Raw genomic sequence first — 14355 nt, 5'->3', positions numbered from 1 at the left:
GCTTCGTTTTCCCGGCGACAAGATTTTCCGGCTTCACCGGTTCCACTTCCAACGTCCAATGCCCAATATCCAACGTCTAACATCCAACTTCCAAGTCGCCAGACGACAGACGCAACCAACTGCGATGAGCAGCACATTGCAGATTGCAGCTGCTTTGTCGCTTCCTAAGCTCGGTCTAATTGACAATTATTCGCCGTCCGGGAGCTCCTCGTTCCGAAACCCGTTTGAGCAGCGATACCGCCAAGCTATCTATCCATATATGCTGTGCGAATTTATATGTATATACATATATATAAATGTATATATCCCATGCTCCCCGATTTGGGCGCTCCAACTTTTGGTTTCAGGCGCCGCCGAGCGGCAAGTAAAAGTCGTCGTCGACGCTTCGCTGCAGCTGTCTAATGGCATTATAAAATTTATACCTGCCAGCATTACGTTTCGACTTTACATAAATTAATGGCGATTTGCTCTGCGCGTTTGTCGTGTCTCCACTTCGCCAGTTAATCCTGGTAATCCGTATCAAAATCAAGTGCTTGCGACCAAACAAGCGGCGAAGCTACAAATTTCGCATGGGAAAACTTCAAATCAAATGACCATGTAGGTCCACTTTTGACAACATTTCTATCTTTTTTCCGTACTGCTAGTACTCTCATCGGGGATATATGAACCTATTATATTTAGTAAATTCCATAAGGTATTAATTGACCACCCATGATATTAAGTCTATGAGACAAGTGGAATCGAAAATTGGGGGATGAGGTTCACTGTAAAAGATGCCCTTCTTGATTTTAAACAGCTACGCTTGTTTATTCGAATAAAATTATACATATGGTCAATACTACACGTGTAAGAATAAGCTTGCTTTAGTCAGGTAAGTTTGTTGCATTGTTAACTACTATTGGTTTCAGATCGTTTTCGTCGGGTAAGTCGGCATCTTGGTTCCTAGTGCAGCTGCTTCACGCTCACGTAGCTGCTGGCGTGGCCTCCGTGTCCGTGTCCGTATCCGCCGAAGTGCGCCACATCGTGACCGTAGCCGTAGTCGGCGCCGTAGACATCGCCGTGTCCGTAGCCCTTGTGGTAGACCTGGGGGTGGTGGGCGTGGCCGAGCTTCTTCACCACGGCATTGAAGCCATTGTGGTCATCGGCGGTGTACTCCACCACTCGGGTGGTGCCATCGGATTCCTTGAGGGAGTAGCTGCCCTTCACCTTGTCGCCATCCCGCGTCTCCCACTGGCTCTTCTGGTCTCCGGTGTGGGCATCCTTGACGCCGTAGTCGAAGTGGTACTTGGGATAGTGGTGGGGCTCGTGCTTGTCGTATCCGTATCCGTAGCCCGAGTGGCCGAGACTCGGATAGCCGTGTCCGTAGATGCCACCGTAGGCACTGACCACATCGTGATCGTATCCGTAGCCCAGGCTCTTGTGGACAGGTCCTTCGTGTTTGGTCACCGAGCTGTAGCTGGTGGCATGTCCTCCATGAGGAGCTGCCCAACTGGCTCCCACCAAAAGGGCAAACAACAGACCTCCGCAAAAGGAATTCATATCAGTATCAGTATGTTTTCCAATCGGAACTTTGATGATGTCTGCTGGTTCTCGAGGTGCTCACCTAGACTTTATATAGCCATCGAAGACTCTGGGGCAACAAACCATCGGGTGGTCATTCTCTTGGCCACACCATTCACCAATCGAGCTGGCTGATTTGATAATTACCTCACTAATTCGTACTTATTATTATTGTTTCGGCCATTGAGCTCTATTGAAAATCGGCACATTTTATTTAAAGCTCAATCCGTTACCATTCTGATAGAAATAATTAATTATATTAGATCCAAAATGTTTTTGTTAGTTCGTTCGATGGGTTGGGTGTTTAGTCAAAGAGAAGGGAAAAACTAAGGCAAGAACTTATTGCTTAATTTAACAAAACGAATTATGATTGAGAATGTGAACTAATGAAGGCTGCAGCTTTTGGTTGAAAGAAATAAGGAAATGCTGTTACGCCAACAGAATGGAAAATTCACTTGATGATTAGCCTTAAGTTTGGGGCTTAGGGCTCCTTGAATATCCACATGACCCTATTTTTTTAGAAACCTCTTAGTTAAATTTTTAAGTTAAGTTCTACATTATTCATTAGCAAAGGCATTAGTGGCATATTTCATATAAGTGGTATGTGGTAAAAAACAAAAAATGTGTTACTACTTTTAGAACTTGAACTATAAGAAATAAATAAATATTTGTGAAATAATACAAATAGCTAAACAATTTCAGCAATAAACGTGTTGAAAAGAAAACAAGCTGAGTGCGTATCTGCTTACATTTACTCGCATTTCAAATTTCCAACCAAAAAATCTTTTAGCCTTGTAAGTTATAGGTATTGAAAAATATTATCGCTAAGCTACCACCAAATCGGAAGCTCTGGGTGCCCCACAGCAGACCCCCTGGGCAGAAACACCGACCGATTGGACCGATCGGTCCGCCCAAGCCTGCCCCCTGCCCCTCCCCCTCTAGGCCCCTTACCACACCGCCCGTCTCAAGGTCATTTGGAGTGAAGTAGGCGAAAAAGAGGGTCCAAGCGCAGAAACGCAGCGAGGCGAGGCGAGGCGGTATGGCTAAGCAATTTGAAAGCGGGCCACACTTGTTGATTGATTTCTAAGCAACAAAAACGAAAAGCGTTGCGTTTTTCAAGCATTTGAGCGATGTTCACGCCCCGTTTAATGATGTTGTTGTTGCTGGCAAGTTTTAATTTGCCAATCGACCGCTCAAGATTATGAATACGAATGAGGAAAAATGAAAATTTGCACAAAAATTCGAAGCATTTTTTATACCCATTTTTGGGGCTCTTACTTTTTTCTAGCCTATTTAGCCCCGAGTGTACAATGTAATTAATCGATCCACAGAATGACCAGAAGTATAAAAGCATTGGGCAGTGTCTGGTGATCATAACAGTTCCAATCGCGATTTAGGCCAAGCAAGTCAATCAGAAAACAACGAAAATGGCCCACCAATTGACCATCCTTTGCTGCGCACTCCTGGGTGTGGCTGCTGCTAGCTACATCCCTCATGGCGGATATAATCACGGACACGGAGTGGGCTACAGCATCCAGACGCATCACGAGGCGCCCAAGCAGTGGCGCGATCACCAGCAGGGTCACCACCAATGGGTGGAGGCTCCAAAGGCCCACTCTTGGGGCACAGTTCAGGATCACCACCACCAGCAGTGGGCTCCAGTCGCTTCGCACGACAGCCACAACCAGTGGAGCCACCACGAGGAGCCCAATCACCACCCGAAATACGAGTTTAACTACGGAGTGAAGGACACCAAGACCGGAGACATCAAGCAGCAGTGGGAGACCCGGGATGGCGACAAGGTCAAGGGAGGCTACACCATGAAGGAGGCTGATGGACGCACCAGGATCGTTGAGTACACTGCCGACGCCCACAACGGATTCCAGGCAACCGTGAAGCATGTGGGGCACGCCAGTCACTTGGAGCACAGCCACGCACATGGACATGGACATGGCCAGGAGTACGGTCATGGACATGGTCACGCCACAAGCTACGTGGATGTCAAACAGGACACCAGCAGCAAGTGGGAGGACAAGAGCAGCAAGTGGTGGTAAAGGAGCTAACCAAACTGACTGACTGCAAGCGATTCGGACCGACTTTATTATTGTATATAATAACTTCAAAATTGTTAACTTAAATTGTAGGTAAATAAATCAAAGTGCTAAAAAACCCTACATATCAAATCACTTTACTATTTAAAGTTTTTATAATAGTTCTAGGAATGAATAAAATACGTTTCTGCAATGAGAGAATTATTCTACCGACCACGAAAAAAAATCTGAATTGAAGTGACTTTATTATAATTCTAAAATACATTCGTTACGGCGGAAGTGGCGGCCTTGGATTTTGTATCCATGCTCACATAAGGTTGTTCGAAAGATCTTACTCATATTTTTTGTAAGGATTTCGAAGGTTTCGGTTTGTTCGGAAAAATGACCCCAAAAGCTGTCCTGAGGGTCACGTAAAGTTCAGTGGCGTTTTGGCGGATGACCCATTTGACCATGTAGTCCTCATTAAGGTTCACAAATTAGCATCATTTGTAATTTTCCCTCTCTTTATAGAACATTCTACTGCACTGAAGGGGATCCCAGGACGTCAAACAGTATGCCAGTAGATTGCAGAGATCGATAAAATTGCGTTTGACCAACTGCTTCTCAAATCGCTTCGCCTGGAACTCTGAAATTTGTTTCCGGTCTATATTCTCTATTATTTTTGCAGGATCTCCAGATTCAGCTTTATCTTCTTGGCTTCCATAAGAACGAATGCCATTAACATTTTTTTCTGACCCCGCTTAGGTTTACGGGACATTTCTGCTATTATAAGCCTACAAACAATTCCTGAAACACTTCATTTATTGCTCACTTTTCGATTAAATTAATAAAAAAGAGGAGGACCCTAGATCAGTAAACCTTCTCTAGTTTAGTCAGCTTAAATTAAACATTTCTGTTCGTTAAACTAAATTTAAATAAGTATGAGTATAATAAAACACATACATTATTTTCAAAATAATACCTCACGCCCATAAGAAGTTTCCCTTATTAGTATAAAATAAAGAATGAGTCTTTGCAGCGCAGTGAAACATACATTATAAATCTACAATACATCACAGACACAGAGTGTCTGCGTGTCAAAACGTGAGACACCTAGCGGAAGTTTACGGAACTGCGAAGCACACTGCTTATCAGCAGGCCATGCAGTTTATAACATGTAAAGCAGTTCCTTCAAAATTCATTTGCGCCTTTTGAATAATTTAAAAACAGCAAACTAGTTGTGCTAGGCTCTACTGCTACATTTATCATCGGAGAACTATTCAGTCCTCTGAAATATTTGTCAATACCAGCTGCTTGTGTGTTTGTCAAGTTCAAAAAATAAGTGTCTTTAAAGCAACCGCGAATAAACTTTGTCAGCTGGTCCACAGAATGATGGAATGCTGTCCAATGTAAGCCAGAGCATCTTGCCCTCGTCATATAAATTCATCAATTAAACATTAATTTATGCCGTGGAGCAAAGTTTTGCGGTCCCATAAATCTGAGAGGGCCGCTTGCCCAGAACGCAATCGCCGGAGTCGGCGGAAAACCGAGCTGAATGCCGGAGGTCAGGCAACCCGAGGTCCGAGATGATTGAAGTCGCCGCCCCGGGAAAATTCCACTTCCAATGCTCCGAGGATAAGACTGCCACCGAAATGTAAATGATGTTGAAACATTTATTGGTTACAGAGAGAAAATTTCGACGCCGTGATAGGCGACAAACTGTTGACAGTTTGGATCCCGATATGCCAGGGATATGCGGATTGGGGATTGCGGATTTATTTGCCGAGGCAGTGGTGAGGCATGTGTGCGGAGAATAGGGCGGCGGGAAAGGGCAAATCCTTCTTCGGACCTTTGGCTCATAATTTGCAGCTGCTCCACACACCGTCCAGTTCGGGCCCTCCACTCCAATTTTTCGCCTTTATATGGTTTCATTAAAAATGCAAATGAGCACTGGAGATTGCAATCGCGGTCGGCAACCAGGTGGGGTCAACACGAAAAAAAAAACCGATAAACAGAAAGGAAAGCTCACACAAAGACCGAAACGCAGACGTGAAATTTATGCCAAGGGTTCAGGGACCGAAATTTATTGTTTCCATCGAGGTGTATCGACTATGAAGCTGCTCTTCTTCAGATCTTATCATTATTTTTAAAAAGTCAAGAAGAAACCATCTTTGGACTCATCAACCCAAAAAGGGGTAAAACTTTCAATAGAAAACAGTACCTTTTTTTCTATTTATCTTGTAGAATTATCACTGTATTAAGTATACATTGTCTTATATTGCTTTTGAAAAATGAAACAAATATATTTTCAAAATTGGATCAATGATTCCCTTTCTTTGAAACAGGCAAAACAAAATCAACTAGTTGACTTGTCAGCAAATTCTCATCCACTGATTATTTCTGTTTCGACCGTTTATTGATTTGGTTTGCTGTCTGCGAAGGACGTATCAGATCTTCCAGCTAGCTCCAGTTTCTCGCAGTGCATCCCAATTGCATTCTTTTCGTAATATAGTACTGTTTCCCCTTTTCCAACTTTTTGTTGTCGCTTGGCCAAAGGCGTTCGCCAGACTCAGAATGGAAAAAACTGAAACAGAGACGGAAAAGAAGGAAAAGCAGCTCGAAAGCCGAATTAAATCGTCGAAAGTTCAAAATGAATGAAAAGCAGCTAGCGACGAATAAATGAATGAAACGAAAATGAATCCCGAAGGGAGTATTTGGGGTGTCGGCGAGGAGTGGAAAAGAGCAGCGCCTGGAAATACCGTTTCCCCCTTTGTGTCGCCTCCAGCTTTCAGTTTTCAGTTTTCCGCCGACCATCCTGCCCTGTTGTTATGACAGGAGGGGCTTAGGAGTTCAGGGTGTGCGGGAAAGTTTTGCCTGATTTCGGCGCCGCTCAAAGTATAATAATGTGACCCGGCGATCCCATAGTGCTGTCATAGGTTTCATATTATATTGCTAGCTAGTAGTCCTCATAGCAGAATTTTCGATGAGTTCAAAAAGGGTTCAACATTTCCAATCAGAAGGAAATATTGTTTTGTTGTTGTGATTTTGTTATTTTGGAAATTCTTAGTCGTGGAGAACTACTATATGATCTAATGATTTCACTAATACTTTATTTGATTAAAAAAAATCACTTTATCTTGAACTAGAAGTTTTAATGAAGCTATACCTTATATTATATATATTTTACTTTCTTGTTTGTTTATATGTAGATATGTATAACTTACAATCAGTGAGTGAAATAAGTATCACAGGATACTTTTAATATGAATTTAGCTTTACACTTCTGTGAATAAGTATTTGTAGCAAGTTCTGAGTCTGAGTTTATAGGTAAATACTTATTTTTATGTACAATTTCTACGTTCGAATTTTCGGCATCACTGCCGCCTTGCCGCGAAGTAGGCGTGGTCAGGCGTGGCCCGGTGGAAAAGTGCATCATGGTGGCTAGCGCTGCTTCAAGTGCACACTTTCTCATGGCTTAGCACTTTGCAGCATGCCTCGTTGGCTTTTCCAGAGCGTCGGTGGGAGCGGGGAGCGGGGAAAGGGGGACGTGGAAAGGGGCGGGGAGTGAGGCTTATGCAACAAATAATTTAATTTTATGCTGCATACAAAAAGGCGCAACTGGCAAACGAATGAACGAGCGGGGAGGCGAAACGACAACGGAAATGCCACTTTACGGCCTGTTTGACGGAAAAGTGGACGTTAAGTTGCGAATATGATGATGGAGATGAAGAAAGTTGATGATGATGAGCACGATTATGGCCACGGACGGACCCGCCGGCTGGCCGAGAGCAACAAGCAGCGTTCTGAAATATGGCGCATACGCCCCGTGGGACGAAAGGACGAATGGACGAAAGGCTCGCAAAACGGCAACGAGGTCAGCCCATAAACTGGCCTAAATGTCACATCAACTGAAGACGTCCTATGAGCGAACGGGAAGTGACATCAAAACGAAGGATTAGGACATAAAAGTGACCCCAGAGGATTCCATTAATTTTTGCGCTCTATCTTCATACGAATGACTGCCTGGTAAAGGTTGTTTATCGCTTATGGACTTGGCGAAAAGTTTATAAAGTGCTTATCGCCTTGTGGTATAGTTTGTAATTGACTTATAATTATTTGCGTCCTTAAAACGGCAAGTTACACATTCTACATACACCCACTTACTCTCTCCCTCTTCTAGAAAACACACATATCATCGCTAATTGGTGACCTCCTTAGCAAGACTTTCGTGAATGCCTTTCCCTACACAAAAGGCCAACCACTTACCACTAACCCAGCACCAAGGACCCAGGACCTCCCACAGAAGCACCAGAGTGCCCAGGATTTCACGCCCCTTTGGGCAGCAGACAAATATCTTAATAAAGCCGAGGTCGGCAATCAAATAGTTGAAGCGCAAAATATAAAACACAAAATATGATTAACATATCGAATCCAACATCCAACAGCAGCGTTTTGCCAACGCAGACACAAAAAAGGCTTTACATGATTGGGTTTGGACCAACAAATAAAAGGAAAAAGGCAAAGAATAACGAAGCGTGGAATTTGGGTTTGAAAGGCCAAAACTGACCGCCTCATAAATTGCAAAAACAACAGCAACAACAGCAGCAATACTAATACGAAATTCAACGAACGAAACGGATCAACAAATGAGCAAATATCAAAACCTATAAAACCATTTAGCCAGATGAGCGTGAAATTCCGAGCATTTTTTTGGGGATTTGTGATCCACTTTAAACGTGGCACAGTGGGAAGTGGGGTGGTGTTGTGTTTTGCAGCGAAGAATGGCCACAAATTTTGCAACAACTGTGCGGCATTTTATGAGTTTGCCACACCCACACCCACACATACACACACACACACACACACACACACATGCTCAACAATGGCAGGCAGTCATGACACTTCTGGGCCAGCGTTAAATAACATTTAAACAGAGGCCCAGGACACGTACAAAGCGTACAAAGCAGGCGGCGGGGAGGAGCGGCAGATAGAAGGATGTGGCCATGGATGTGGCGTAGAAGGATGCGGGTGCACTGGCAAAAAAGCTTTCCTTTCCTAATTAAGACGATAAGATTGAAGTGATTTTCGCCACATCTATGTGGACTTGTCAACAATAGTTGGACTCAATGATAAATATACTCACGACCTTATTATGTGAAGAAATATAGAGACTCTCTTAAGTGCTACTCACTCATAGGTACACAATTCATTTTACTGTTGAGTAAACTCATTTCTAGGAAGTATCAGCGAGCTCAAATAGTTCGACTAGCTATTTCTTCCGGTGGCCGGGCAAACATGACAGAAGAAGGCTTTGCCAAAGCAGCACCAGAAACATTGGCTACAGTTTTCGGCGGTTACCCTGGACTCCGGCGACCACTCCCCTGCTCCGGATGCGTGGTACTTTGGCCTGTCCAGCTGCTGTTCTGGCTTGTCCTGGCTGCTTATGACGGCGGGAATTAAATTTCATTTAATGTGCCGAAACTTTCCACATAGATATACTATGTACTATACACACACATGTGACGGTGGCTGTGGCGGTGGCGGTGGCGGTGGCGTCTGTGGCATTTTATGATAACAAAACCAGGTCAAAGTGGACCTGCTGGTCAGCTGCCAGTCCGCAACTCCCCGCCACTTGGCTCTGCAGCCGAAAAAATATGATTATTTTCCGCAATTAACCCGAAATTACATATATTTATGCACTGTGTCCGACGCAGATTTGGCTTGAAGGTCATCCTCGATGGCCATTAAAAATGGTTTAATTATAGGCCGAACAGATGTTGTTCGAAGACAGAAGAAAACTTTTGCTAATGGGAAAACGTTAGTCGGGGCATGGTGAGGAGTGCTCGCACTTATGGGGGAGATTAGGGATTTTCCGATAAATCATTTCGTAATTTTCTAAGAAATTATATTTCTTTCAAATTGGATAACCTTCATTGGGCGGGAAAAAGTGGGAGCCAAAGCACTATTGCGAGTGGTTAGAGCCTAATGTTTTCCATATACGAAGGTGAGTTACTTTATAATTGCAAAGTAATGATGCAATGAGAAATTACATAATTTACTTGCATAAGTGTACTTCCATTTTGATTTTATTCGCTTATGCCACAAATCCTCTTTGCATTTCAATGCTCATAATGCCCAAACGGCAAACCCCCGCCAACCTGATTTCTATCCCCTTAATTTGTACTTTGAAGTACCATTAAGTGTTTCGGCTTAGTCAGCCTCAAAGATCTGACCCACTTCTTCCCTTTTTTTCCTTCCATGAATCCCACCGTCAAGGAAAATATTATTTGGCCAGGTAGCTGCAGCGACGGCATTAAAAAGGGAATTCCACAAAGCAGCTCGCAAAATGGCCCACTTAACGCTTGACTAGGCGCAAGGTCGGTCGGCGAAATCAACAAAAGCTGCGGCGCTGCGGGGGCGGGGCGTCGATAATTGGTGGGGAACGGCTCGCAGGACTCTCCAGGGATACAAGGACCAAGAAATTGGCAAGGCCCATGGAGCAGGAGGAGAGTTTCGGCCTTAAGCGGCACTACATCAGCGAGGCAATTGAAGCGTGCGCGCCGGGCACTAGATTACGTTTAGTGGGTTAATAAAACGCAGGGCACTTTTATGCAAATTGAATTAAATGGGTTTGAGATTTCGGGGGTCTCGACGTACCAGAATAGTCCAGCATCCGAGCAAAAAACCTTGGCACAGGAGTATTTAATGTATTATTTACAAAGGATTATCAGATGTGAGGCGCAGCTCACTTGCCGTCACGCATGGCAGCCCGACAGGATAACAGGAAGTCAACCTCTGCCTAACGAGGACATCTAATTGCCACCGACAACATCAGCCACCCCCCAAAAAGGACTCTATTGTTGCTGCCTTTAATTGTATGCATTGTGAGGCGCTCATTAACAAGGCAAATGAAGAACAGTCGAAGGGCTGCAGAGCCTTGAATGTCAAAAATGAAATGAAAGCGAGCCACGGAAGCTGGGAGTAATTCCTTGAAACACCTGGGCATGTGTGCATGGGTGTTTGTGTGCTCCGGTGGGTAAACATAATTTAAATTAATGAAGCCGCAGGAATTTCCCAGCACCAAAGTCCAAGTTGTTATTTCGCATAACAAACCAGTTATGCACTCTTCGCTGGTGTTAATTTCACTGGTGTTGAGAGGCAAGTGCAAAACAAAAACAAATCAGGGATACCATCAGCAAACATTGTAATGTACACGCTGACGGGAAAAACATCTAGGGAGGCATGCAACACGCTGTCTCTACAAATCCCAGTTCTCTATACCCACTAGGTAATCTATTACATTAGCTTACCTCCATTAAAATACACACATTAATGTTAGGATATATATGTATTTAATTCTTCTTAATTTTTGCTTAGGTTCAATTTCGAATAACTTTCAGTTGACGTCCCCAATTTGAATATGGTTAAGAAGAATGTGGATTTTCGCGTTATGTATTTGGTTAGGTTTTAAAAACAGTACCGTTTAAACTGAGAAAATATCTACGTTTATTGTTAACACAAAAATGATTGTATAGCTAAATATTTTGTCTCTTTTTCATATAAGCGTTACTATTTATAAACTTACTCAATCGGGTTTTCTACGTTGTTGCCATGAGAAATGCGATATACCCCTAGGATAGGTTTACAACGGCCCACAATTAGACTTCCGGTCGCAACACACACATCTAAATGCAAATATGCATATGTATGTACATAAATACTTGTATGTATGTGGGGTAGCCGTGGGTGTTCGTGTGCTGCGTGTGTGTGTGTTTGTTTGTGAAGTGAAATCAAGTCTTTATGCCAACATTTTTCCTTTTGGACCACATAATATGAACACACACACACTCACGAGCATGTATGACAGTTTACATAATTAACTGACAATGGTTTTATGGGCACAAACAAACAACCAAAATACAGACATTCATGTGTTCGCCATTTGCACGTGTGTGAGTGAGGGCGCAACCTCTCCCCTGGAACCCCGCGAATTCTCAAAGGACTTAAGTTAATTATCACATTTTTTACACACAATTTTACTTTGCATTGATGCGTTGCACGACAAGAACAGGAGCGGTGGACGGTGGGCGAGGAGGCGAGGGCGTGGCAGTGGCAGCGGCGCCGTCTCGTTAGCTGGAAAAGGGGAGGGGGGCGGGGGAGGTGTGTTGTGGGGGCAGGCCAGGCATTAAAGCGTAATTATGTGTATAATTTGTTGTAATTTGCTGTGAAAAGCTTCACAAACAGCCGCCGTGCATGAGATGAGCGCATTTAACCCCCCCTAGGCCAGCCACGCCCACCCTGTGCCAACCGCCCCCTAGGCCATCAATCGCATGAAAAAGTTAAATAAACTCATTAATATGCGATAATCGGACCGGGCAATAAAGGCGTGTCTTTCGCATACTGTATTGAATGGTCAAAACTCGAACTCTGCATTTGCGAATTTAATCAGATTGAATATATTCATTTCACCGAAATATTTTCTCATAATGAATACATACTTCATAAAGACTTAAAGACATGAAGGTACCTATTTAAGCTAGTTATTTGAGATACTTTTAAAAATACATTTCTTCGCGATTCAAGCAAATAATTTTGGGACACTTTGGCGAGTGTAATTGCTTTGAATTTATTCCCCCGTTTTTTCAACATGAATGTGTCTTGTTTACTCAACAGAACTCAGCGATATCTGCACAGCAATCCTTTATTCGCGCCCTTTTCATAGCCTCCACTTTTCATTTCACGACCGTACGCCCGGCATTTTCCCGGAAACTTTTCCACAGGCCAACATTTTGCCAACTTGGCGGCCATTTGAAATCTTTTCCTTTATGCCAATTGGCAGGTCACACCAATTGAACTTTAATCGCCGCTGACTTTTGTCATTGCTTTATCGTTTAGGCGACAACACAGAGTGCCCGTTCCCCTCTTCCGCCCACTTTCGCCCCCTGATTTTCCACCCTTTTTCTGGCTTTTCCCCCCTCCACCCCCTTTCGAAGCGTCCCCAGGTCCCCTTCGAAATTGTTGCCAAAAAACGCGGTCCAGACGTAATCCCCAAACGCAGACTGGACCCGTGGCCGGCGCCCTTTGTCTCATTGAATAGAGCCGGCCACGCCCCCTTTTCGGGGCCCGATTGGGGCGTGTGTGCGCGCTTAACTACGCGTGTTCGAATTTTTATGCCCGTCAGTTAGAAATTTTCAGCCATTTCAGCGAAAACGTAAAAAAGAACAGTGAACTGTGGAGTCGAGGAGCGTCGAGAAAAAATTTGTCGTACAAATCTTCAAAATTGCCCCGCCGAGAACTATTTTCAATGCGTCCGAATCAATAAATTTAGCCAGGCATTCGCGGCAACGTTCTGTCGGACAATTTGGCGGAATTCCTCAGATTTCCCCCGGGCCACCAAGCCTCGCTTTCATTACCCCTCGGTTCTGGATAGTTTGTCCGGGATGTCTGTAATCGTAATTGCGCCTCTGATAAATATTGTGTGTCGGCAGTGTGTGTGTGGTTCGGATGGATTCCGGATTGAACGTCTGAAGACGCTTTTGCGCCAAAGGCGCTTCCCATTCTTGCTGTTTGTCTAATGCACGTTTTATGGCCAACTTAGCACGTGCTCCTACCACCACCTACCACCTATATGCCACCACCCACATGCCGCATGCCACATGCCACCACCCACCTCCAACTCTGACCAGCCAGAAATATATTATTTGAAAATATTTTTCGTTTTGGCTTGGCTCTGCAGTGGCGCAGCGACCATAAATTTCAGTGAAAGTCATTAGCAAATAGGCTTAGGAGAGCTATTCAACAATCTGAATATAAATTCCACATGCAGCACACACGTGCCACCAACAGGAAGAATTAGTTAGCCTTCGAATATTAGAAAGAGCTCGAAAATAAATAAATAATCAGCATGGGCTATCAGTTAAATGGAACAAACGAAGGCGATTATGTACGAATGTGTTTATTTAAAGTAAGTATATTTCTGATTCTGAAAGATTCGAAAATATATTAACAATAGTGAATACAACTTAGGCAGGTGTTTCAGTTTATAAAGAATTAATAAACGATAGGCTTCCACAAAGTAATTTCACTCAACAATAAATATAATTTCAGGAAAATATAAATATTTTATTTTTCACTACCGAGAACCAACAATTAATTAGCATTAAAATTGCACAATTTGGGTTAAATCATTGTAATGAGAATTTCTTTTAAGAGTAATGTCAAGACTATTGCATTTGCGGGATATTTCTTTTTGATGATAAGAACAACATGTTCGTACAATATTACATAATGTTTCCCATTCTGATAGCAAATACTTAACTATCATTTATCAAAAAGTCATATTTTTGTATAATTCGGTATTCCGAATGAAGGATATACAATCTGCGACCTGCGATCTGAGAGCTAAATCAGAGATAGATTAACCAAACTTTGTACACTATAAGTATCAACCTTTTGTTTTTTACTGAATCTGAACTAATCCGAACTCACTTTAAATTTACTTTCACAGTTCGCTAGCAAGGCCATGTATTTTCACTATTCGTCTGAAAAAATGTTGATCGCTTTGTCAGCTGATGCAATTCAAATGTCGATTGCGTTGCTCGCAGGCATAGTTGTTATTATTCCATGAGTATGTCCGACTACAAATTATATTGATACTAATTTTGACTCAGATCAAACAAAAAATAATATGAACTCGAATAACTAGACGAAAGTTCAAGACTCACTGGCCAAAGTCATAGGCAATTACGAAATTGCAGCTTATTCA

At 43.2% G+C, this 14355-nt stretch overlaps 2 protein-coding genes across 2 annotated transcripts; one reads left to right on the top strand and one right to left on the bottom strand.

The window, feature by feature from the left end:
• Window positions 1–942: 942 nt before the first annotated feature.
• On the bottom strand, window positions 943–1539 carry LOC122617321 (adult-specific cuticular protein ACP-20). The gene has a single exon (XM_043793148.1). The coding sequence runs from the start codon at window positions 1537–1539 to the stop codon at window positions 943–945; it is 597 nt and encodes a 198-aa protein (XP_043649083.1).
• Window positions 1540–2987: 1448 nt separating this feature from the next.
• Window positions 2988–3614, top strand: LOC122617320 (probable zinc transporter protein DDB_G0282067). Its single transcript, XM_043793147.1, has one exon. The coding sequence runs from the start codon at window positions 2988–2990 to the stop codon at window positions 3612–3614; it is 627 nt and encodes a 208-aa protein (XP_043649082.1).
• Window positions 3615–14355: the final 10741 nt, after the last annotated feature.

This window comes from Drosophila teissieri, chromosome 3L (genome assembly GCF_016746235.2).
Source record: "Drosophila teissieri strain GT53w chromosome 3L, Prin_Dtei_1.1, whole genome shotgun sequence".
Taxonomy (NCBI): domain Eukaryota; kingdom Metazoa; phylum Arthropoda; class Insecta; order Diptera; family Drosophilidae; genus Drosophila; species Drosophila teissieri.
Note: the sequence above shows the minus strand (reverse complement) of the source record. Positions and strands in the feature narration are given on the sequence as shown.